The sequence below is a fragment of the Onychomys torridus genome, chromosome 4, assembly GCF_903995425.1.
Source record: "Onychomys torridus chromosome 4, mOncTor1.1, whole genome shotgun sequence".
Lineage (NCBI taxonomy): Eukaryota > Metazoa > Chordata > Mammalia > Rodentia > Cricetidae > Onychomys > Onychomys torridus.
Genome location: NC_050446.1, coordinates 30704053 through 30730655, shown reverse-complemented (window position 1 = coordinate 30730655; position 26603 = coordinate 30704053). Strand labels below are relative to the sequence as shown.

The 26603-nt window shown below is 36.5% G+C and overlaps 1 protein-coding gene across 1 annotated transcript; it reads right to left on the bottom strand.

Annotated features, from left to right (window-relative positions):
• On the bottom strand, positions 1-26512 carry Arl6ip6 (ADP ribosylation factor like GTPase 6 interacting protein 6). Its single transcript, XM_036185484.1, has 4 exons — positions 25680-26512; positions 24459-24512; positions 14596-14728; positions 1-1623 (listed from the first exon to the last, which is right to left on the bottom strand). Exons 1-4 carry the CDS (start codon positions 26077-26079, stop codon positions 1530-1532), a joined length of 681 nt encoding a protein of 226 aa, XP_036041377.1. The 5' UTR covers positions 26080-26512; the 3' UTR covers positions 1-1529.
• Between the last annotated feature and the right edge of the window lie 91 nt (positions 26513-26603).

The window sequence follows — 26603 nt, the reverse complement described above, 5'->3', positions numbered from 1 at the left end:
AAATAATGTCAAGTATATTGTATGAGAAAGAGCAAATAAAAAACAACAGTAGAATCATTTTTAACAATCATAATTGATGGAACAGTTGGTATTTAGTAAGACCCTATCTATGTCCCTCTTCATCTCTCATTTTAAATTAGAACATTATGAGCCATTTCCAATTAAATGGAAATGACTTTTTTTCTTATTTTTGAGAATATAGAGGAAAAGTCAGACTTTTAGATCCCAGCAATCATCAGAGGCTGCAAATGCACTACATAAACATAAGCATTTCCCACTTAGCTAGAATACACAATGGTTTCCTTATCTAAGTTTTTCTACAGCCAGGAAAAAGAGCTGTGTAAATCATTCAACTTTCTAAAATTGAGTTGACTTTCTAAACACTTAGAATATCGAGCAGGACAGAAACAGTTAAGGCTTATTAATTACTATGAAAACAACAAAAATTCTTAACATGACAAAATATTTAAGCAGAAAAAGTATAAAACTATATATCTATATATCTATGTATTACAACATACACATTGAAGTTTAATTACATATACATATACAGAATATCAAAATACCTTTTCTACTTAAAAAAATTCAGGTTTTCATTTTACTAAAAACAAAGTAGTACAAGTTTTGCTACCCTGATATATACATCAAAATAAATACTTTCAATTGTGGAAAATAGAAATGGTTAACAGTTCAAATTTCTTAACATTATAATGACTAATAGTTTACCCTGAATTTTCCGTATTTTTGTTAAAAAATAAATTTACTTAATCTTAAACTCAAATCAATGTGCCTTAATGCTTAAAAAAACAAAAACAAACAAACAAACAAACAAAAAAACTTAGTAAAGGACAGGTTACACCAGCTAAGAAATAAAGTTTACAGCCATATAGGTATAAATGTAATCATTTTAAAAACATAAATTTAATATTATGAAAATATATAAAACCCCTAGGTATACTCCATAAAAAATATAAATGCACATTTACATTCTACTGATTATCAAACACTGATATAGTTTCTATAAAATGTTAAAAAGCAAAGGCATTGTTTTCTTTCTTCTTTTTTTGAACCGGTCTCACTGTGCAGCTACAGGCTGGCTTCCAACCCAGGGAACCTGGTTCAGTAGGTTAGCAGTGTTTTTTTAATGTAATATATAAATAAGAATTACTTCTATCTCAACCAGTAATATCAACATTTGTTAGAAAAAAAAGGAGTATACATAGAAAGGTAGGCATTATCCTGTATTCAAGTTTCCAAGTTTGATTTTCATTAAAATATTTTCTGTAACTTATAAAACTACATAAACCAAAGTAAAAAGATGAGGTAAACATCTTATACTTTTAAGAAAGTATTTGAAAGTACTCCAATATTCCCATTGCCTAGTATCTGAAATGATGCTCTATAAGGTCTTCCATAATGACGACGATGATGATGACGGTATGTATCTGAATCACATTTCAGTCTTCTGAGTAGGCAATGTTCATTTCTGTTACTATAAAACAATCAGGACTTTCACCAGCAATATTACCCTACATGAGGCACCACGCCACAGTAAGAGCAGCTACAATGCCATTCAAAATTGCCATACTATAGCCCATGTGGAAAGAATGTCCAGTCAGTTTCCTAGAGAAAAAGGAGAAATAAAGAAAAGAGAGAACACATAATTCAGTATGAGAAAACTAGTAAGATCGTACTAAAAATGCTTAAGACATCACAATGAGTTTTCCTAAGGTTTTACAACATTAATGTATAAGTTAAAAAATACTAGACACTTGCAAGATTAAAACAGTATCATACATTTTAAATTCTTTTTCAAAAGTCCTCTCGGAGACTGAAGAGCTGGCTCAGTGGTTAAGAGCACTTTCTGCTCTTCCAGTGAATTGCCCAGCACCCACATTAGGTGGTTCATTATTGCCTGTAACACCAGCTCCAGGGGATCCTATACCCTAGCATCCTTGGGCACCTGAACAAAAGGCACAAATGTCATACACACATAATACATATAAACAAAATTTAAAAACAAACCAACAAGCAAAATTGTCCTAGTTAACAAATACATATAATTTCATTAGTACAAAGTGCTGAACTTGAACCCCATTTTTTTAATGGCTTTCCACTCTGTGTAGCAATAATATAATCTGTTATATTACAAACAAGTCTTGATTAAATAGCATTGTCTCCCTGCTTTCTTAGATCTAATTTAAAAGGACATGTTTTTTCCATGTATTTATCCTGCTCATATAGTTCTTTTTCAGTTATAGAAAGAAGCTATTCCTTTGAGCCTATGAGTGGGCTAGACTTTAACAAATTTCAGCTTTCAACCTAATAGGATTATTTATTTAATTGCAGTGGTTTCCAACAAGTTTCTAAATAACAGCATAGAAATATCTCTTATTTATGATTACTGTGAGTTTCAACTACTTCACAAAATTATGTGCCTGTAATTTTTCTTGATGCTTCTTTAAGAGTTTTACTTATATTTTTCTAATTATTCCATTAACTATACTGCAATGATAAATTTTTTGCTTATTCTAGTAAGATGACATATTCTAAAAAGTAGGGCTGGCAGGAGACTCAAAAAGTTGTATTCTGACTTCCATACATGTGCTGTGGCATCTGTACATACATGCATGCACACATACGTAATAAGAGTCCACAAGTTGGCTACGTAAGAGTGCTTGCCACAAAGTTTGATTCACAAAACCTAAGTTGTCCTCTACCCCCAAACACACAACTACATATGCACACAAAAATAAACAATCACATAAACATAACAACAACAACAACAACAACAAAAGGCCCAAAATATGCCAGAAGACCAACATGTGGCTGACTGTGGGGCCACTGAGTCCCAGCTATATGTGGTAGTTGTGGTTCCCTGGTAGAGAGCTATTCTACAAGGAGAGGCTGAAAGCGGCTGCCAGAGAGAACTGGGGGGATCCTGGGTCTTCATCAAGATATGGAGTACAAAGGAATGGAGGTACAAAGGAATGGAGATGGGTTGGGAAGAATGCAGGTAGGCTGCAGCAGGACTAAAGTTAAGTCTGAAGGGATTAGGACAGAGGACAGGAAGGAGGATGCCTAAAGAGTGAGAATACCAGTCTCAAGTCAGCCTCTTTGCTTACTGCTTTTACATTAAGGCTTAGCTCATCTGAAATGAATCTCTGCTACAGAGATGAACACTGAACTCAATAATCTTAGATTCTTCATTTCTATACCATATTTACTGTATTTCTTTTCCCTCGCACATATTCTCACAGATCAAGAGAAACTTTTATGGTAGAATTCTTGCAATTTAAAATGGTACCTTCAGTGTGAAACGATTTTGCTTTAAGCAAATAGTTCTCTATTTTGTCAAAATGGGTTAAGGCTCACATTAAGAATTAATCAGTAATTTATTTCTTGTCTCAATGGTTCAGTAGGGTAGAGGATGAACTAGTTAGTACTAATGTACTTTTTCAACCTATCTGAACTACCTTTTATTTCTCACCCTATTTAAGCTATATGAATTTTGGCTGGAATAACTACCAGGTAGTACAAATTCCTACTTCAAAAACTTAAAATTTAAGAGAAAACACTGAACAACATTTCACCCACAATAAGTCTTTCATATTCTCACATCACCCTTTCATGTTTTACTGCTCTTCAGTCCAAAATATCTGGGAAGAGGGACTGTGTCTCTATTGAACATGTAGACATTTTTCTCTTGTCATCATTCCTGAAACAATATAGCATTTGTATTTTTATCATGTATTCTAAGTAACCTAAAGATTATTTAAAGTATCTAAGAAAATATGCTGACTTTGTGCAGAACCTAGAACTAGTAGACTCAAGAAGAAAATAAGTATCAACCATTATCAACTGTCCTTTGATTGATTGGAATTGCTGAAAAGCAATTATTTTAAGGTAAAATGCCAAGTTTCTCATATGAGTTATTGGCTAAATGAACCATCCTTTATTTATCATTTTAGGGAACCCATAAACAGAGACATGTTGGTGGGCAGAGACAGACAATAAAATCAATTTGAGACAGGCTATAAACTGTATCTGTATGGCATTGAATAAAAAACCCTTAACAGTCAACAGGAAAGGCCAATGAAATCAAGAGGGTCCTTAGAATAGAGTCAACAAATAATCTATTAAAATGAAAAACAGGCAGAACTGATATCACAGAAGTTAAAAGGTAAAGCATTTCAAAGAGGAAGAAATGGAAAACAGTTTCACACAATAAATTAGAAAACAAGGACTAGCCTTCATATTTAAGAAGTCTGCAGTGACTTCAAGATGGAGAAATTTAGTGCTGGGATGACCACAGACACCTGTGCTTTCAATTATAGTACCTTTGGAGACAGAGCAATCTTTCCAGTACTCTAAGACATTTATATGTGAAGAGGAGGGCAAGGCATGGACATGTATTTTGACAGGGAAAACAATTATCTTAAAAGTATCCCTATAAGAAGTGTGGCTACAAAAGCAAAAGAAGGCACTGAAAAGGGAACAATAAAGAGGCCTTACTGGGATCTGAGGCACAAGTGAAAGGAAGTATGAATAGGTAGGACCTGATCTCTGGAAGTACAAGTGAACAACAATATGGATATAAGGTGCATTTTTAAGGGTTACAGGAGGAAGGCATTTTTTTCTCCAAAGCTGAAGATCTAATGGAGACCCTCTGCATGAGGAGTATGCAAGCACTTTTCCAACTGAGATATATACGTCATGACAAGGAGAAAGAAGAAAGAAGTTCTCTTATGCTAAGTGACCTTTTAGTGAAACTGGAAGTGAAGTCTATTGAATTGTTCAGTGTGGTTGATTTTAAACAGGCACAAAAAGTGGTCAAGAGCAACAGATACAGATGGGTGATCACACTCAAATCCTAGTTCAAAATATGCAGCTGTATATTCTGGATATTTGGAACTTATTTCAGATAATAATTAGCCTCTTTATATAGAAAGTCTTCAGCCTATTTAGAATTTGAGGTCTACTTGCTCCACCTTGATCTTCCTTTTGCCCTTATCTAAAGCTTTGTAATTTTACAGGGCAGGTACTTCATATACCTTTTTTTTTTTATTGCTCATAAAGACCTGCTAAAAAGATAATTTTTCTTAGCTTTCATAATAATTGTGGCAAATTTTGATGTATTTGCTTTGGCTTTTTGATTCTTAAATTTCAATTATTTTTCTGGCCACTAATTTATATCCCCTACTCTATAACCTAGCCTGAAAAAATACTTCCCAGATTGTCACAGAACGAATTTTTATAGTATTACAATCTAAAAGGAGAAAAATGTGTAAAAGCTGTAAACCTACTTACTCTAGGTTTTCCTGTTTCTTTTAGTCCACAACCCTTAGCTGACCCCTAGCACTTTATTATTATTTACTAAAGCACAAATATCCAGAAAAATGTTAGTAGTTGTATCAATAAGGTATGAACTGTTGCTTATTTTCTTTTGGGGGGGGTTGAAACAGGGTTTCTCTATGTAGCTCCTGACTCTCCTTGAACTCACTGTGTAGATGAGGCTGGCTTCAAACTCTGAGCTCTGCCTGAATTATTGCTTCTTAATATGTAATTTAAATAACTCTGCCTTTCCCGTAAGACTATATAATTTGCCAGACACAATGGCACACTATGACAAATGAGCACCCCTATTCATCCTCTGGCTACGTAACTATTACAGGGAGGGAGGTGTCTAAAACTTAGAAAAAAATTGAAAACAGTATCTAACTTCAGAAAAATCCTCAAAAGCAAATTAAGACTCATCTGTCCTATCACTCTATTCTCTAAATAAGGTTTATCATAAGCTTTCTTGAGTCTTACTCATCGTTTATAAACTGTCTACAGCAGCTTGGGTGCTATAATGACAGATGAGAAATTGTGACTACTGTCACGTGAACCACATGCTTATCATTTGGTTCTTTACAGAAAAAGTTCACCAATGCTAAATATCTAAAGCCTATTCAATCAGATCTGTACAGCTGCAATCCTAAGTATTACCTGGACCTTTCTTTTCCTTTTCTTTCACTGTGTAGCTCTTGATGTCCTGGAACTCACTATGTAGATTAGGCTGGCCTCTAACTCAGAGATCCACCTGCCTCTACCTCCTGAGTGCTGGGATTAAAGATGTGCCCCACCACACCAGCTTGGATATTTCTTAAAAATTCAAAATCAAAAACAGGATCTTATCCCAAGGACACTGACTCAGAACCTGAAAGGTTAGCTACATCTTCAGGTGAAATTACTTCAAGAGTCAGTAATGAGGTTCACTATTTGGCAATAAATTATCAGAGATTTTTAAATAGATAATTTCTTCAGAAAGATATGCCTGTTGCTTTCTATGTGCAAACTTTAAAATTATTGTAATTTTAAACAATAAAATTGAACAAATATTTACAAAACTTGTCTGTTTTAATGAATAAACCTAAAGACTGGATGTTGTACACTTAAATTTTATTTTTATAAAATGGTTAACTCAAATAAGAAATCAGGCAGGATAAACTTTCCCCAATGTTTTACACACACACACGCACATGCACACACACTGTGCTCAAGTAGCAGTCACATTAGTGTGCTGCATAAATGAACATGTAAACTTGTATTTCAAATAGAATTAAACTATCTTTAGAATAAAGTACTAAAAAGCTTAAACCATTTACCATAATTTTACATGTAGTTATAGTTGAATAGGATACAATTTTTGAACATTTAAGTACACACACAGAAATAATACATATACTACAAAAATATACACTCACAAGGTTTTACTATTTTTAAGATAGAATACTGCCAAACTGATTTTTTGATATATATCACAGTAATAAGATTATGAGCTAGAACTAAAAAAAAAAAAAAAAAAAACCCCATAGGAATAATTTTTTAATTAACTTTAAAAAAACAATTTGTTTCAATGGTAACCCCCAAATTTAGAAAGGGGGGAAGGGGCACAAGGAGTGAAGAAGAGGGGAGGAAGGAGAGAAAAGAGGAGCTAAGCTGGGTTTAGGCACCATTCATGCTTTGCCTATGACATTATGTGGCTTAAAAAAAGGTTTTTATTATTTATGTATTTGTATGTCTTGCAGGGGGAGGGGTATGTGCCCATATGTGGGGGTACCTACAGCGTTCAGAAAAGGGGATTGGATCACCTAGAGTTGGAGTTATAGGCAGTTGTGAGCTACCAGATCTGAGTGTCAGGAATGGACCACTGATCCTCTGAAAGAACAGCAAGCACTTTCACTTGCTGAGCAATCTCCTTAGCCCTTCTCTTTTAATTAACCTTCTCTTTTCCTTTAGTCAACTTGTATTAGTTACTGATTGACTTGATCAAGAATATAATAGACTGCTTCTCATAATTTCTGAATATTTTTGTGGTGGTTTAAATGAAAATGGCCCCCAGTGACTCATAGGGAATGGCATTATTGGTGGTGTGGCATTGTTGGAGGAAGTTTGTCACTGGCTTTGAGGTTTCAGCTCAAGCCAGGTCCAGTGTTACACTCTCTGTTGCCTGCCTATCCAGATACAGAACTCTCAGCTACCTCTCCAGCACCATATCTGTCTGTGTGCCGCATTGCTTCCCACCATGATAATAACTGACTAAACCTCTCAATTGTGAGCCAGCCCCAATCAAATGTCTTCCGTTATAAGAGTTACAGTGGTCATGGTGCCTCTTCATAGCAATGGAACCCTAAGACACTTACTGAACACACAAGGGGGTTTGAAGGACCCCTCGGTATTCTTAGTGCTGCCTATACTTTGCTAAACAACTCACAAATAGCACATTAACAGCACACAAGTATAATAGCAAGCAATCAGCTAGATCATGTTATAAAAACAAGGAAGCTAACAATGAATGCTAACACAGTTTCTTAAATAATCTTGTTTCATATATACATCTTTCACTCAGGAGTCATGGAATATATTTTATACGACATGCATGCATTTTAACACTACTCTTTTATTAAAAAAACTACATTATGCTACCACTAATATAGTCGTTAGTATATTCATTGCAACTGACAGCTCCAAACAGTCCCTAGTTAATGAATCTTCATGACACTCAGATATCAAAGCCAAGTCCATGATCTATTTCTTTTGTCAGTAGCTTTTCTCTCCTACTGCAATTAGCCATCTGACATCTGTTTCATTAGTTCATGATAATAATGAATTTGATTCAACAAGGAGGCAGCTTTCCAAAATCTGTATGAAAGTAGAGTTAATTCATTGTGATCAATGTTACATCTAGTGTGCTTAGAAAAGAAACTTCTAATTTAAACATTAAATCAACTTACTTTTCTTGATCTACAAGGTTTATATTACTGCCCCAAATAACATTTTCTTATAATGCTGTATTACTCTACTCATTCTGTATTTTCTTAACTACAATGTAAAGAGCAATGAGAAGCTACGGTGTAATCCTAGCAACACATTTAAAATAAACAAGGCTTCAAGGCAATATAGAGTAGTATATAACAAAGTAATGTCAGCTCTAAAATCCAGAATTCTCCAGGAAATTTATATCCTATTTTTTCCTGTTGTTCCTTATAAAAAGTTAAAATAACATTGACCCATAAAGGCCATGAAAATTCAACTCTCAGCACTACTTACATATAGAATGCTTTCCAGAGGAAGAAAAACATGTAAAAACATCATGATTATAAAAGAATTATCAAAATAAGTGATTTAAAAAAAAAAAAAAAAACACCAACAACTTTGTTCTTTTCAAATTCCCAACTGTTCACATTGTAGCACGAATCTTTAAAAGGTCTTATTAATAAAAAACTCAGAGCCAGGTATTAGAGTGAACGCTGAATGATCGATCAGAGAAACAGAAGAAGACATATCTAACCTTACTTTGCCAATTCCTCAGCTGATCTTGTTTCCTCAAACTGGAAGTCTCTGAATCCTCATCTGAATGGATCTCAGCTGAACTGCTGCTAAAAGCTAAAAGCTTAAAAAGACTCTAGTTCCTGATCCTCATACCTTATGTACCTTTCTGCTCCCTGCCATCACTTCCTGGGATTAAAGGTGTGTGTCACCATGCCTTGCTGTTTGTTTCCAGTGTGGCTTTGAACTCAGAGATCCAGACAGATCTCTGCCTCCTGAATGCTACGATTAAAGGCTTGTGCTACCACTGCCTAAACCTATGTTTAATATAGTGGCTGTTCTGTTCTGACCCACAGATAAGTTTATTGGGGTGCACAATACATCAACCACAGCATATTAAATAACATCCAAAGCAATGTATTTAAAAATATGAGGCATACATAATGTTAAGTTTAGTAAAATTTAAAATGTACTTTCTGAAATGAAAGTATGTATCAAATATCTGTGGTTGAGAGTGCAATAGAAAGGTGAGTAACTTGCTGGATGGTGGTGGTGCATGGCTTTAATCATAGCACTCAGAGGGAGGCAGAAGCAGGTGGAACTTTGAGTTCGAGGCCAGCCTGGTCTACAGAGCAAGTTCCAGGCCAGGCTCCAAAGCTACATAGAGAAACCTTGTCTTGAAAAAACTTTAAAAAAAAAAAAAAAAAATCCGGGTGGTGGTGGCACACGCCTTTAGCAGGAGGCAGAGCCAGGTGGATCTTTGTGAGTTCAAGGCCAGCCTGGTCTACAAAGCGCAAAGCTACACAGAGAAACCCTGTCTCGAAAAACCAAAAAAAGAATGCAATATGTTTCCTTAGTTTATGATAGATAACTCCAAATGGCTTCAAAATTGGAGGGATGACATAAGCACAAATTTAAAAAGTGATCTACAAACATTTAAAGTCTTTTTCTTTTTACTTTTTAATAAATTTATTTATTTTACATCCCAGCCAGTTTCCCCTCCCTCCTCTCTCCTCCCAGTCTTCCCAAGCACCCTCCTCTGTTCAAACTGCAGTAAGACTTTAGCACCTTCCCATGTATTAAACTGGGCAAAGTGACCCAGTATGAGGAGTAGGGTACCAAAAGCTAGTAAAAGCGTCGGAGACAGCCCTATTACTACTGTAATTCTCCTTCTTTTAACAATGTTCATACTGTAAACAAAGATATTCAAGGTTATTAAACTGCATAAGGAGGAGATCATTTGTTTTCAGAGACAGGATCTCTAGTTTCAGGCTCCGCTAGAACTCACTATGTAACCCCCAAGCTAACTTTGAACTCTCATGGCAGGTCTCCTGCCTTACCCTTGCAAATGGTAGATAATTCTTAAAACAAGTTAGCCTCAAGTAGGCTCATTGTTAGCTGTGAGACTCAAGTTCAGCTACTATCATAGAAGGTGGCTAAAGATTTATTTATAAGAGCTGAAATAGACAGGTGGTAGTGGTGCATGCCTTTAATCCCAGCACTCAGGAGGCAGAGCCAGGCGGATCTCTGTGAATTTGTGGCCAGCCTGGGCTACCAAGTGAGTTCCAGGAAAAAGGCGCAAAGCTACACAGAGAAACCCTGTCTCGAAACCCCCCTCCAAAAAAAAGCTGAAATAGTGTCTATATCTGCAATGCTATTAACTACAGTGTTACTTAACAGAAGCAGTAAGTCTATTTAAAAGTATTTCTTAGTTAAGTTATTCACTCTAAGCTTTAGATTCAAATACACAATACACCAGAAATCTTAAATTTTTAAATCATGTTTATTTAGTTAGGGAGAGGTATACTGTGGTATGAAAGTGAAGGCAGAGGACAACCTCTTGAGGGCTGATTCTCTCCTCCTAGGGGATCACACTCAGGTCACCAGGCTTGGTAGCAAGCACTTTTATCTGCTGAGTCATTTTGCTAGTTAATCTTTGATCAGCTTAAGAGTGGAATTTTGAAATCTCTAGCAGCACTTATTTCCATAATAGAGTTCTCCTAGTCTTGTAATTCTAAGCACAAACTTTTTTCTCTCCTTGGAAATAAATCTTGATGTATATTCATAGTATAAAATAATAATAATTTATCTTTGTGACATAAAATACTTCTTTACAGTTGGGAATATAGCTCAAATGGTAGAATGCTTGCTAGGCAAGTGAAGGCCCTAGGCTCAATGCCCAGCACTGGAAGAAGGATAAAAAAGGTTTCTTAGTGTAACTTGTAACTCCCTTCACAATGTTTGAGCTAATTAACTATGGAAGTCCACCAGACCTATGGTTAGGTTATACAAATTCACTTTAAATGTAACTATTAAATGTAAAATGTAACACCAATAAACAAGAAATGACTTACTTTGGAACACCTAGGTTATTTTGGTTTTATAACCCCACAAAGGTTATAGGAATATACGGACTTCTGACCCAATGGACATTTTTTTCAAGTTAGCAACAAGATTTTTTTTTCCGATTTCCTACTAAATTTATTACTAGTCTACAAAGTAATATTTGTATTATAGATAAGATTTTTCGGTAATTACATGGTTTTATTTTTAGCATGTGAAATAATTGTAAGCCTATAGACAGACCATTTACCACTAGAATGTGCCTGTATAGAAGTAATGTAAAATGTGTGCAGTTTAAATTAGAAAGTGTCACTGACTTAGGGAGAACAGTGAAGCTGAGGATAGATGTTTAAAAAAAAAAGTTGTTACTCTGCAGCAACACTGCAGAGGCAAAACTGCCAAACTATAAAGGCTCAGTTAGGTATCAACAAAGTAACAATTAGTGAAGGTTCTCCTATTGGCTTATTTTATAATGTAGAAGTCAGTGAATTTATGAAGCAAAACAAAAGTAGTCAGATGCATTAGGTTACATGTAAATAATTGGAGTGTACAAGCTGTTTCAGTTCCTGGGACTCGGTTTTTTTCATGTTATAAAATGGAAGAACAATATTAACGGTAACACCTACAGGGGGCTTAGAAACTAGGTTCCTCTATGATCTTTATTTGGAATCCCTAAGACATCTTTTGTACTAAATTACTAGTTTAAAAGTTGTACTTTTAGGAAAAATTCAACTTCAAGGTAGATATCCTACTGAATTTCCTCTCCAATCACAAAAGACTTAATGTCTGGTTATGCCACTGGCCTTCCTAAAATGAACCTCAAAATAACTTAAAGGTCTCTTTGTATACGGTAATTTTGTGTGGAGGTGCCTTATGCAGATGTGACAACATAAAGTAATGACGACGCATATACATGATTGCCTGCTTGGAATCCACTCCTAAGACCCGATGAATGAGGAAAGAGAGTTGGAGATACTGATGAGACACTGAGGATAAAAAATAATGAATTATACAAGACTGTTATCCAAACTTCTGCTTTGTTCTTTAACGATACAAATCCCAAGTAGCTAAGATATAGTTCTCCATGTAATTATTTTAGAAGTAAGTATATTAGGGCAAAATTTTCACTTTTGCATAGCACTTTTAGAAAAAAAAGATAAAGCAGTATTTTCAAAAAGGTACTTATTGGACTTTGACAGGAAGATGGCTTCATGCATTTGTAAACTTGATAAATGAAAAAGATACACTGGTGGAAGGCAAGACAGTTCAGCAGGTAAAAGTGCTTTTGGCCAAGCTCAGAAGACCTGAATTCAATCCCCAGAACCCATACAGTGGAAGGCCAGAACTGACTCCTCCAAGGTGTCCTCTGACCTTCACACGTGGACCTGTGGCAACAGCACACATATACACACAGTTAAATAAAATGTAGTATAATTTTTGTTAAATAAAAATAAGTGACAAGAAAAGTATTTCATTTTTAGTATCAAGCTAAATTATTCATTCAGATTGCTAATTTTATTATATTTCCACCTCATATTTACTAAACAGCAAGAAGCATTACTTTATTTCATTAAGAATTTTGTTTCAGTTAAATGCAAGTCATAGAAAAGGAGCCTTGATTTTCTTCCCCTGAAATTAGTTATTCTGTCTTTTATTAAAATGTTTTATTCTATAAAGAATATCAAGACTATGTAAATAAAACAATTACATTTTTAAATTTTGACTATCATGAAAAATAGTATATAGATGGTGACCTCAATTCCCACTTCTAAAATAATCATAAAGCACATAAAGAATGAAAAAACATGTTAAAATGTAGGTAGTAATTTTCATAGGTTATTTCCATTATCTACATACACACACACACTTACTTGTATTTGTCTCTTTTTGAGACAAGGTCTCATGTAGCCCAGACTGACTTCAAACTTGCTATGTAGTCTGAGAATGGCCTTGAACTAGCTGGGATTGCACACATGCACCACTACACACTATGCACTGAAGGGATAAACTAAGGGCCACATGCACACTAAGCAAGCATGCTAGCAACTGAGCTATATCCATAAGGCTATTATTTTAATATCTTTCAACAAAGAATCAGAATTACTTTTAAGCAAGCAAGAAACATGTTTCTATTAACCTTATGTTAGGTAGTAAGATAAGTTATAACATATTATAAAGTTATTTTTATTAAACATTATATTATACATTAGGGAAATATATCTCATTTCTAAGTAAACAGTCTAGATTTCAACATTTTCATAAGGAAGAGTCTATTTTCCTGTGCAAGGACTCACTCTACTGGTTACATGGAGAATACACACTTAGACATTGTGAAATAATTGTTTACTTTCATGAACACTAGAGGGCAATATTTTCATTTTCAAACTTTATGTGTATACTTGAACGTATACTTAAATTTCACTTGAATAAACATAAAATAATTTTGTATTTTAAATTTTGTGTTTACTTGTAAAAGCTAACATGAACACAGCATACTAAAATATATTTTAAGTGCTTTAAAACTTTTTAATACTAGACAACCAAGTACACAAAGTATGTGATCTAAAACTATCATTTTTTGTTGTTGTTTTGTTTTGTTTTGTTTTTCGAGACAGGGTTTCTTTGTGTAGCTTTGCGCCTTTCCTGGAACTCACTTGGTAACCCAGGCTGGCCTTGAACTCACAGAGATCCACCTGGCTCTGCCTCCCGAGTGCTGGGATTAAAGGCGTGCACCACCACTGCCCAGCTAAAACTATCATTTTAATGACTAATAAATATTTGACAATAGAGGTTCCTTATTTCTACTTACAATTTAATAAAAAATTAATTTATTAAAACTTAATACAATATAATTAGTTAATAGATCTTTAGGAGAACACTAAAACTCTTGAATCCTCAGAACTCTAAGGCCAAAACAGCTGGAAATATAAGACTAGCAATCAGGGAAGAAGTCAAATACAAGTAAAAGAAAAATGAGCACATTACACAAGACTGACAGTCTCTACTACAGATATTGCTGTAATGGAGAGCAAAGCAATATGAATTTAAACTTTTTCCATCTTAGCCAAATAAGCTTTCTGACTGAATGCTACCAAGTAATCTATAGTATGATATTCCACTCTTAGAATATTTAATTGTGAATTAAATATTTATCCACAAATGCAAATAGGCATACAAATATGATTTTCAATATTTTTTTAAAAGTACATTATTTAGATAGTGAATTTAAAATATTCCTCTCCAATTACCTAAAGGTGAGGCCAGTTGCTGAAAAATCTTGTGTTGTTATTGTCTTAATACTGAAATCTAGAGCTTCAACACATCCCAGTTTACTGATTCTTCAACTTTGGTGTGTTCAAGAGAACTCAGATTCACTCACCCACACCCAACACCTCACACAAACCAAATAAACAAACTAACAAACCCAGAAGTACTTACTTGAATCTAGCAGGTGAAAGAGGAGTAGGCGGAAACATTCCTGGTTCAAAAGAATCAAAATAAGTCACTGTCCAAGAGAAGCTGCAACAGGAGAACCCAGCTGTTAGAGATAGTGTCAGCAGAGACCAGAACCCTTCATGGGAAGAGAGGGAAAGAATTAGTAAAATAATTTCAACTAGGCTCTTCATGTCCAGATACTGATGTAAATTTCTTCATAGATTTGAGTTTAGCACATGCTAACCCACATAAAGAAAAAAAATTACTGGAATACAGTTAGAGGTTGTATCATTAAATATTTTAATGAAATTATTATATGTGCAAGTGAAGATAAATTGTATCTAAAAATACAAAATTTGGTCTTATGACGTTCAACTACAGCAAAAATAGTCAAAACAATTTACTCTTAGCATGTCTTTAACAGTTTTAATTTCATGAGCAGTAGTATCGCTTTGTATTAAGTGCCTTCTTTCATTCCAAAACAAGAACTTTTGACCTATCAACCAATTGTGGAATACCTCCAAGTCTTTATAATTTTCCCATGAAAACACTGATTCTTCATCCTTGCTCAGTATGTAAACTAAAGTTGACTTCCAACTTACGGAGGAGTTGGGAACTCAAATTGGTCAATTTAGAACTTTTTTCTCACAGGAATCAATCAAATCAAAAGCATGATATTGATAGTGAACCCAAGTTGAGGAATACGGGTTAGGAAGCACTAGAAGATATAAACAAAGTGACAGGACACAGGAATACACTGATCTGAAAATTTCTGGATACTACTCAATTCATTAAGGATATTAGAGGGTAATGAACTGTTTGTTATTCATCCAATTCTCTTTAGTAGAATAGTTACATTTCTTAAAATTTATTTATTTTCATTTCCTGAGTATGAGTGTTTCACTTGCATATATTTATGTGTACCATATGTATGCCTGGTGCCTGCAAAGGTCAGAAGGTGTCAGATCCTCTGGAACCAGAGTGACAAACAGTTGTAAACCGCCACATGGGTGTTGGGAAACAAACTTCACTCCTTTGCAAGAGCAGTACATAACTGCTGAGCCATCTCTCCAGTCCCCAGTTTTATTTTAACTTCAAGTTTTTAAAGTCTTTCCTAAGTTTAATTCATTATATCTACTAAGCAAAATACAGAGGAACTACCCTGTATTTGGTACAGTACTATGTAATGGGAATGAAACAGAAAACATATTAGCTTCACCAAGTAATTTTGGTGAGAAGAAAATAAAAGTATAAATAAATTAGTAGTTATAGACTGGGGAAACATTTTTTTAAGAATAAATTTTACATACTCTTAACATCTCTGAGGATAACATCAGATTTCAGATCAAGGCTGTGATGCTTGAAGTTAATTCTTTTTTTTTTTTTTGAGTCAGGATTTCTTTTCTCTGCATAGCTTTGGAGCCTTTCCTGGAACTCACTCTGTAGCCCAGGCTGGCCTCGAACTCAGAGATCCGCCTGCTTCTGCCTCCCGAGTGCTGGGATTAAAGGTGTACATCACCACCGCCAGGTAAAGTTAATTCTAAGATTCATATATTAGACAGTAATCTTCAACAGCAGACTACTACCAAATACTGACTGCTACAGGACCTTGTATTTAACAATTAGTCACATGGACCCTGAGAAGCGAAATACATTTACAAGAAAAGCCAAGTAAGTTAGCTTACAACAGAGCAAGATCTTGTCATAAAAAACAAATAAATAAAAATGTTAAGATGGGATAGGAATTGTAGCCCAATCGTAAAATCCTTGCCTAGCAGATGGAAGGCCCTACATTTAATCACTAGCAACTCCCCTAAGCCACAAAACATTTCAGTATTATCTAGAAAAAGGAAAAATGGTTGAATTCATATCCCATTCTATACACAATAAATTCTAAAACATATCAATGAACAAAGCATAAAATGGCATGGTGATATAGACCTGTGACTTCAGGACTCCAAGCATGAAACAGTCTTCACCTGAGCTACACAGGAAAACACGCTTACAAATTTAATCTTGACAGAGATGTGTGCTATATATAGACATACACAAATATAGTATATCTATATCCATATATAGTATATACTCTACATATGGATACATATATATTTTACTTAAGGTATTGATTTAAAAAAATCCCAGGGAAGATTGAGAATTTAACACTGGTCTTCTGTAGGAAGAAGAATGGTAAACAGGAGAAGCCTATTCCTGGTTATATTTCATGAGTATTTTCAATTTTGATGCATGTGATTTGGGGTGGGGGGTGAGAAAGGGTAGCTCTTGCTATGCTGGAACTCACTATGTAGACCAGGCCAGCTTTGAACTCAGACATCCACCTGCCTCTGTATCCCTAGTACTAGGATTAAAGGCATGTACCACCATGCATGGCTTATGTGATTTTTTAAAAAATTTATTAAAAAGTTGAGAAGAAATATAGCTGGAAATATAGTTTAGTTGGCAGACTGCCTGTGCATTATGTACAAAATACTGGGTCTATTCCCAGTAGTGGGGATGCCTGTATCCTAGCATCAGGGAGGTGAAAGCAGAAGAATCTGAAGTTCAAGGCCATTCTCCCATATGTAGAGTTCAGGGCCAGTCTGAAACCTGTCTCAAAAAATGTAAAAGTCAACCCAGGTTCCAAAATTGTTTCTCTAGTAAGACAATCCTTTCTGAACAGAAGAGGGGCAGGGAAGTTGTACCAAAATGTATGTATGTCATATGCTGACTGCTCTTTTATTTTGAGAAAGGGTTTCTCTGTGTAAACCTAGCTGTCCTGGAATACTCTCTATAGTATAGGTTGGCCCCGAACTCAGAGATCCGCCTGCCTCTGCCTCCTAAGTGCTAGGATTAAAGGCAAGCACTACCACACCCAGTTATTTGTTTATTTATTTGTTGTTTGTTTTTCAAGACAGAGTTTCACTGTGTAGTCCTGGCTGTCCTGGAACTCATTCTGTAGACCAAGCTGGCCTCGAACTCAAGAGATCCACCTGCCTCTGCCTCGGGAGTGCTGCCCAGCTCTGACTGCTTCTTGATAAGGGAAGTTTAAAAATGTATACTCTTACTAAAACATTTACATGGGATACTTTAAGAGTCCCAGAAGGAAAGGCAAAAAATACCAAAGGATGACAAGAAATAGCAATTTCCTGGCTACCCAAAAATGGTGTACTACAGAATATTTTACCAGAAAGCAGGTAAGAAATATGTTCATTGTGCTGTTTGTAAATCCTGAAGCTTAATGACACTGACAACAATGCTGACATGTAAAAAGCAAAGTAATCCAATATAAGGAAGTATAGAAGTGGTTTAAAAGACTGACCTAAAGCCTGGCAGTGGTAGCACATGACTTTGCTCGAGACTAGTTTATAGAGCTAATTCCAGGAGAGCCAAGGCTACACAAGAAACCCTGTCACAAAAAAAGAAAAGAAAAATACTGACAGTTCCCCTTTTCCCGCCCCACCCTGTTTTCAAAGTTACCCCACAAGAAGTACATGCAAGGGAAAGGAGAAATACCTTATCTCTGGCTAGTATGCTGTAACATTATAAATCTAGTATACAGATTTATTCAGGGATAGAAAGGTAAACTTAAATTTTCTTGAAGAGAAAAAAATGAATAGACTGGAATACAGATGAGTCGTTATGTAGAACATAACATTACCACAGAAAGATGTTCCTCCCTTGAGTAAATGTGCTTGTGCTTGCACTGAACCTTGCACTGACAGAAGAGTGCTGTTGGGCTTCCTGTCACAGCCATCCAGCAAAAGCTGTACACTAGACAGGAATGTGGTTTTGTATATCTTGGCAGTTGTCCCAAAACTCATTCTGCAGATACCTCTAAGTGGGTACAGAAATAGCAATGGTCCTATGGTTTAAGTGCTACATCTAAAAGGACATCCAAAATACAATGCAAGATGTTTCAACAGTAACTCACTCCAGCAAATGTCGTCAGAATGCACCTCAATTTCGAAACTCTGGCACAGTACCAAGGCTCTAGGGTCTTAGTCCAACTTGGAACCAAGAATCATAGTAAAGGCTGAAATTCAACCTTGTTACCTAGTAAGAACATGGCAGAAATTACAAACTTTATGAGCTTCAACTTAGCAATGTCTGTATTGGCAAATAAGTGTTATTTGCTACTTAAATGAGTATCTCCAAAAAGAGGTAAACAAAATAAGAAAGTTTATTCCAAAATAAATATAATTTATATAAAAATTTTTAAATAAATGTTAATCAAGAAAAATCAAGATTACAGACTGCTATGAAATGATGAAACTTCAAGATACCTAAAAAAGGTAAAGGAAATATCACTTAAAACTATTTCAGTATCTTGCTACTTAAATCAACCAGACTTGTCTATCTCAGAACTTTCAGAGCATACCCATCAAACTTACTGAAACTATTCTTGTGAGTAGCCTCATTTTTCTCTAGCTACTATTTAAAAAAGCTAATTTTTTCATAAAGAAACAGAGTTGCTATTCACACAAGCAAAAAGTATTCTTGAGATATCCATCCTGATTATTATTGTATAATTTCATCATGGACATTTAAGTTATTTTTATATATTTATTCTGAAGTAATAAACAGCTGCATGACTAGGAAGTCATGTCACAATGATAAGGCTAAGGCTACACTGCAATTGTAGTCTAATTGTGCCTACGGTTCTGAAAATTAGAAAACTTATCTATAAATAAGCAAAAAAGCCATAAGAGTTAATTCCAACAATTTTGTCAGGATAGCTCCAAAATGAAAGCTCAGGTAACATTTTAACACTATTTATAACCTCATTTAACTCAATATTTACTTACAATGAAAAACTGAAAGCACATAAAAATGAAGTTAAAGTCTTCTTTCCCAAAGTGACTTATGCCATCTCTACAGCTAACGACTTGGAGCTTGCTGGCATCTTTGTAAAAGCTAGCAGATGAGAACATAACACACAAAGTACTCAGCTGATGCTATTTTCTCAGTGTAATGCCCAGAAATAGGATTCTGACTTTGCTTTTATCATGGAGCAGTCTTTGTTAAGGCCTTTCTTATCAGTACACACTGTTAACAGTCTTATCACATATTTTTCAGCTTTTTCACTATTACAAAAAGTGTTGCAAATAACATTCTGGACTCAGCACATTATACAGACATCCATTATAGATTTTCAGTGTGTACTGTTATCAAAGGTACAGACCTTGAACTAAGAACACACATCTAACTTCTCTTTAGTTCAATTTTTTTAGTTGATATAATGATGAAACTTCACCTTTTCCATCAACTGAAACTTACTGGACTCAATGTTTTCAACTAATGCATCAACAGATTTCCTACTCAAATCTTTTTGTTAGTGCATTTTCCAAAATACATTAGTTTCAAGGTATGGTTACTTCTCAAATAAATATGTTAGCAACTGTCTGCATTTCTATAAACTTTTGTATTAAAAAGTTTAAAGAGAATAGTATGAACTCATATTTATTTATCACTCAGTTTCAAACAACTAATGGCTAATTCTGTTCACTTTATGTTCTCTGCACCTGCGTCTTCAATATTTCACAGGAAACAGTCTCATTATATACATTTTCTTTGGAACTAACATTGATGGACATAAAGTGGTTTAAATAAATTAATATTTTTGGCATATTCATAGTATGAATGTTAGCATAAACTTAAAAATATAAACTGTAAAATATACAATTTCAAATGAATTTGAATTTGTGCTTTTTTTCTCTTATAGCTACTTTTAGAGAAAGGGTCTTATAGACCAGGTTGGCCTTGATATTACTATATAGCTAATGTCTGATTCTCCTGTCTCTGCATGTATCACTAGGCCTGGCTAAAGTTTGTTCTTTTTAAAGTATTTTTCTTCTTGATAGTTACATTTGATACATTATTATAGAAAACAGAAAAACAAACAACCCATAATCCAAACCCAGATAAACTGTCATTTTTTGTTACATCCTTCCAGTCTATTGACTTTTGTTTTCTCTTTTCCCTATTCTTTAATAAGGTTATACAATTTTTCAAAGATGGTACTATAGCAGACACAACTTTTTAGTGATGTTTAGGTGAAATATTTGCATTGTCCCACACAGGTACAAATACCTGTATTTTTCCTTAATAGTTTGTGGGTTTAATTAGAAGAACCATACATTGGATAAATCAAATTCTGAGATTTGGTAATTTTTCACTTTAAGGGAGAATTGAGCTTTTCCTAATATCTATTTTACTCTGGGTCAGTACTAGAACTTTGGCTTTTCTTTGGAACTTTAACCATATTTGTAATATTTTGTATCATAAAGTCACGACGGTAGGAGCCTCATTTATTCCTCTGAAAAAGAAAGTTGAAATTTTCAGTGATTTTCCTTTTTAAAAATGGAACTTAATATTTGTCAATTATTTCTTCCCTGAACATGGATAAAGTCATGGAAACCTGTCAGCTCAAATCAAGAATAACTTGTTACTGAAAAGTAAATAAAATCTGGTCTTGGCCACATAAGGAACTTAATGTTAAATACCAAATATTAAGGAATGGTAGGCATGGTACACACATGTGCATACAGACATACAAAATCGAGTTTCGAAGCTGTGTATGTATGTATCTGTATTGGTCAGTTGGTTTTATTCTGTTCTAGGAGTCTTCCTATGTTGCACAGGCTGGTCTCAAGCTCCTGAGCTTAAGCAAACCATCATGTTTAGCTTCCCAGGCAACCGAGTACAAGGAACATAAGAGCCCCAATCCAGAAGCTTAAGTCACTAAAAGCTGCCTATAAAGTCTCATAATAGAATTTTTGTACGGTGTAAATATGACAGGCATATAAAAATACTAGCCCTACACATTTTAGATTAAGTATTTTCTGCTAAAGGCAATTCCATGTACTTCCCTGCTAAAGGCAATTCCATGTACTTCTTTAAGTATTTTCCAGGTTTGCATAAAATGAAAGGTTATCATGCTACGTGCTGGGAAACAGTAAAGACTGCCAGAAATACTGCAATGTTGGAAACAGGACTAACTTGTCAAATGTGGGAAAACTTGGAAAACTACAACATGCAAAATTAGAGAACACAACGTTGTATGTGTTTAGCACAATCAACCTGGCCTGTGAACAACCTTAAAAGAGGAATGAGTGGAATGTGGTATTCAATAAGTAATTTTATTAACCTTCCTTGAAAAGCTGGTTCAAAGTAAGGAATGATTTGCAGGAGAATTTTCAAAGGAGAGCCCAACATCTGTAAATTCTGCATGTGATCAATACCATCCAGAAATAGTATCAATCACTCTGCCTAATTACCTATGTAATAAAGTTGTGCTGTATTAAAGCCTAATGCTATAATAGTCAACCACATCAACTAACTCTCCTTGCCTTTAATCCCTGCTTTTGGAAGGCAGAGGCAGGCTGATCTCTGAGTTTGAAGCTAGCCTGATCTACAGAGAGTGGTCCAGAACAGCCAGGGCTACACAGAGAAACTGTCTCAAAAACCAAACCAAACAAAACCCCCAAACTCCCCCACATGCTCTTCTGTTTCCTAACAAACCTTTTCTTTAAAATTACCTAACAGGTATCAGGGCTTACACTGCTTATTAATCTGTTACAAGTTATCTTTCAGAATTTTTTTCAGATCTACTTTACATTATTGTTTTGAGTATTTGTCTGAATATGGTTATGCACCATGAGCATGCCTAGTGTCTTTGGAGATCACGAAGAAGAGTAGTGGATGCCCTGGAAATGAGTTATGGATCGCTGTGAACCACTATGATGTGGGTGCTAGGAACTGAGCCTGGTTCCTCTACAAGAGCAGCAAGTGTTCCTAACTACTGTGCCATTTCTCTAGACCACCCATGTCCCTTTAAATTTTATTTTACATGCATGAGTGTTTTGCCAGCATGTGTGTGTATGTATCATTTGTGTGCCTGGTGCCACAGAGGTCAGGCCACACCCCTTGGAACTAGAGTAAGGGATGACTGTGAGTCACCATATGGGTGCTTGGAACAGAACTGGTGTCCTTTGCGAGAGTAGCAAGTGCTTTCTTAACCACTGCACTGTTCCTGCCCCTGCTTTCGAGGTTTAGTCACCCTTGAATATATTTTCAGAAAAATGAGTTTAGAAAGAAAAGTGTATATGTGGGAAGGAGGAGACACACAACAACAATTAGTTCAAGCATTTAAAAGTAGTTTTCAACCCATGGTCCTTTGAGTACCTGCACAAGAATGATTCATAAAAGCTAAATATCCTTTGACTCAACCTTGGGCTGAATCATAATCCAAAAGCATACACACACACACACAACACACACAGGCAATTCTTATCCATGTCAAAGAGAAGTGCTGCTAATGCTGCTACATTCTTATCATACTGCGTTTTATCCTAACCCTAGACTAAGATTCAAAAATATTTGCAGGATTCAAAATTTTTATGTCTATGAAAGAGAACTTACTGGGCTCAAATTACTTTTTTTTCTAGAGAAAAAAAAATCAACCTACTATCAAAATATTGAAGCAGTTCTGTGACAAACTTTAAATGTGTCTCATTGAAATATTAATGTAACAGATCTACTAGTAATAAACAAAATTACCTAGTAAATAATACAAAATGATGAAATCATTCTCACATAAAAGGGGTACATGTGGTGGTTTGAAAGAAATGGTCCCCACAGGCTCATTTTGTATCAAAAGTAGAAATTCGGGATGCGGGGAAGAAATCCTTGCCCTCCAATTTCTTTCTGTTCATTTGTGAACCAGCCTTAGCACGTCCCATAGCACAGCCTACTGTCACATGAACTTTTCCATGCACCTTTTAAAAGTAGGGACTCTGATAAAACTCAAGTGTTCCACGCCTTTCCTTTCCTTTGGAGTGTGGATTGAAACAGATTGTTTAAACAACGCTTTTCTGTTGGAAAAAAAAAAAACTACCGTCCACATGCTATAATACATATATACTTTCTATAAGCCAAACTATGCTTACTTTAAAATTAATTCCCATGAATCTGACTGAATAAACATATTGACACTGTATTTATTTTCCTTGATCAGAGGTTTCTGTCTTGGCATTGATGCTTCTGCTATAAAAAGTTGTTTTCCTTAGTCCTGAATTTTAAAAATAAAATGCATCAAATGGGTAAAGTTCTCAACTCAAAGTCATCTGTGAGAAAGACAGATACCATCAATAACTGTCTTCACTAGAAAGCAATAAACTACATAATGTATGCCATTTTGGACTCTAGAAACTCACCTGGACATTAATGGCAAATAATTACTTTAAAATTTTTATCTCAAGAGAAACTGCTTTGTATAAAAACGTGAACAGGGCTGGAGAGATGGCTCAGTGGTTAAGAGCACTGACTGCTCTTCCAGAGGTCCTGAGTTCAATTCCCAGCAACCACCTGTAAAGAGATCTGGTGCCCTCTTCTGGCCTGCAGGGACACATGCAGACAAAGCACTGTATACATAATAAATAAATAAACCTTTAAAAAAATAAAAAAGTGAGCATTAAATTCTTCTGAAGTCTGTTTCATGTACTATTTATGTTGACTACATTTGTGAGCAAGTTAAGTTCTAAATTCCTGAAGTATAGGAAACCTTTCCCAAAACATAATTAGAAATGATTTAAGTATTTCCTGGACCCAAGTAATGTAGTTATGTTGAATTCTGTAAACATACATTAGTGACCCATTATAAAATTATGAAAAATAGCTAAATGTCTATCTAAAAAGAAGTCTAATAACATTTACCACAACCACATACATAAAAAATGCTAATGAATCAACTACATGTGGTATATATAAAATATTTTATCCCAAAACCTGTATAACTTAAATGTATTTTAGAAAGGCAAAAGTAAGTGATTGGATGAAAGAAAAAAAAAAAAAAAAAGATCAGTTCATACCTAACAGCCCAGTATCTACATCATCTTCATTTTTCAAATTTTCTGCATGCAATTCTGTAAACACAAAGAGAGGTTTAGGTAGAAGAGTAGTATTTCTTCACGACATGAATATCCAAACTGTCCAACTGCCAAAAGTACCCTGGAGTCAGAGCTGGATTCAACTTCTGATTTACAACCCGTGTTACCTTCAGCAAGCAAATACTTTTACAAGAGTCATAAATGTGAGAATAGTGTTCATCCCCTGGGCTGTGCCGAACGAAGTTTGTACAAAAGAAATTTAAGAGCATCGTTTTGACTTCAGTTCCTTGCTCCAGTGTCCAAAACACCAATGTCCTCTGTGGTGAACTTCTATTTATGGGCATGTAACTTTATATAACAAAAGAAAAATAAACTGTGTGTACGACTAAACTATCAGAGTTGAAGTAAAAAAAAAAAATAGTCAAGAATGTGACAGATTTGAAGCAATGGCAGGCAAACTTTTAAGGCCCATAGTTAACAGCATATAATACATTTGGTAACCTGTTCAAGGGCTAACTGCATCTGCTTTAGTTTTCATTAGTAAAGGTAACACTGGAGTGACAAAGTATTGAATCCTTTTAATACATGATACTCGGTTTTGGGGTTTCTATTTCCCAATAAATTGGCAAAAGTCAACACCATTAACTCTAAATTCAAATGTCTGACCACTATAATGAATACTAAACCATACAACAAATCCGAATGGAGAAGGGCTGAAGAATGTCTTTCGGGCATTCCTAGTTGGCCAGTACGTTAATTTCTGACCCAGCAGAAGAACAGACTCTGTCAGGCCGTAACTCTACCTCGTTACAAACACAGAACAGAAAGGCTACTTTGCTTATCAAAAGTAGAAATTCGGGACGCGGGGAAGAAATCCTTGCCCTCCAATTTCTCTCCGTTCATTTGTGAACCAGCCTTAGCACGTCCCATAGCACAGCCTACTGTCACATGAACTTTTCCATGCACCTTTTAAAAGTAGGGACTCTGATAAAACTCAAGTGTTCCACGCCTTTCCTTTCGAGTGTGGATTTAGTCAGATCCTTTCTAAACGGTTCCCATTAGGGAGCAGGGTCCTCCACCTAGGGAGAGCAGACAAAAGGAAAGGTACAGTTTCGAGGGAAAGCTTCGGGGAGGCGGGTGATGCACCGGCTCGACTTCCCTCCGGACAGACTTACGAGGAGGGCCTGGGGCTTCGCTCAGTACCTTTAACGATCAGGTAGGCGACGGCGAGGAGGACAGCCAGGAGGCCGGCGAAGAGCAGCGAACACAGAATGGAGAGGACCTGGACGGGCCACCGCCGAGCCTGGCTTCTGGCGGCCGCAGTGGCCGGGAAGATGCCGTTGCGCTTCTCGGGCAGGACGGGCGACCCGTCTCCGACTCCCGGGAGTCGCGGGGCCCTCTTGGGCTCCGAGGACGCCCCGGCTGAGAACTCTGCCCGCAGGTCGCGGGCCACTTGGTCGCATCCCTCGTCTTCGTCGACCTCGCCCTCGCCCCAGCCATCACCCTGAGTGAAGTCGGAATACCCAGGCCGAGTCGCGGGGCCCGGGGCGACCGGGCGGCGCCGTCGAGCGGCCGCGGACCTGGCGCTAGCTACAAACGACATGGCGGGAAAAGACAAGAGAGACCCGCGGAGGGCGGGCGAGCGTCCGCCGCTGCCCCGCCCCCGCCCCGGACACAGCCAATCAGCGACGGCTGCCGGCGGGCCCAACCAACGCGCGCGGAGCCGTGGGGGTGCGCGAGTGGAGACCGACCACTCCTACCTCCCCCCGCCCCCCGCCCCGCGGGCTCCTTTTCCGGATGCGCGGTGGGAGCGCGCGCCCGGGGCCCCGGAACACACACACGCACACGCACACGCACACGCACACGCACACGCACACACACACACTCAACCGGGCTTACTCGGCCCTTCCAGGGCCTGTGGGCGCGCACCGCCCGTTCCCTCCCCCTCCCATCACACCAGCTCCCCCGCCCAGCTCTCGCTGCTTCCTAACGACCAATCGCTGTCTCCCTCCGGCGTGTTAGCTCCGCCTCTACCGCTCCCCGCCAGCTACGGGACACGCCCCCTCCCCGCCTCCCCGCCCGGGCGCGCGCACAGATCGACCCTTCCCCCCCGCCCCCGCCCCTCTC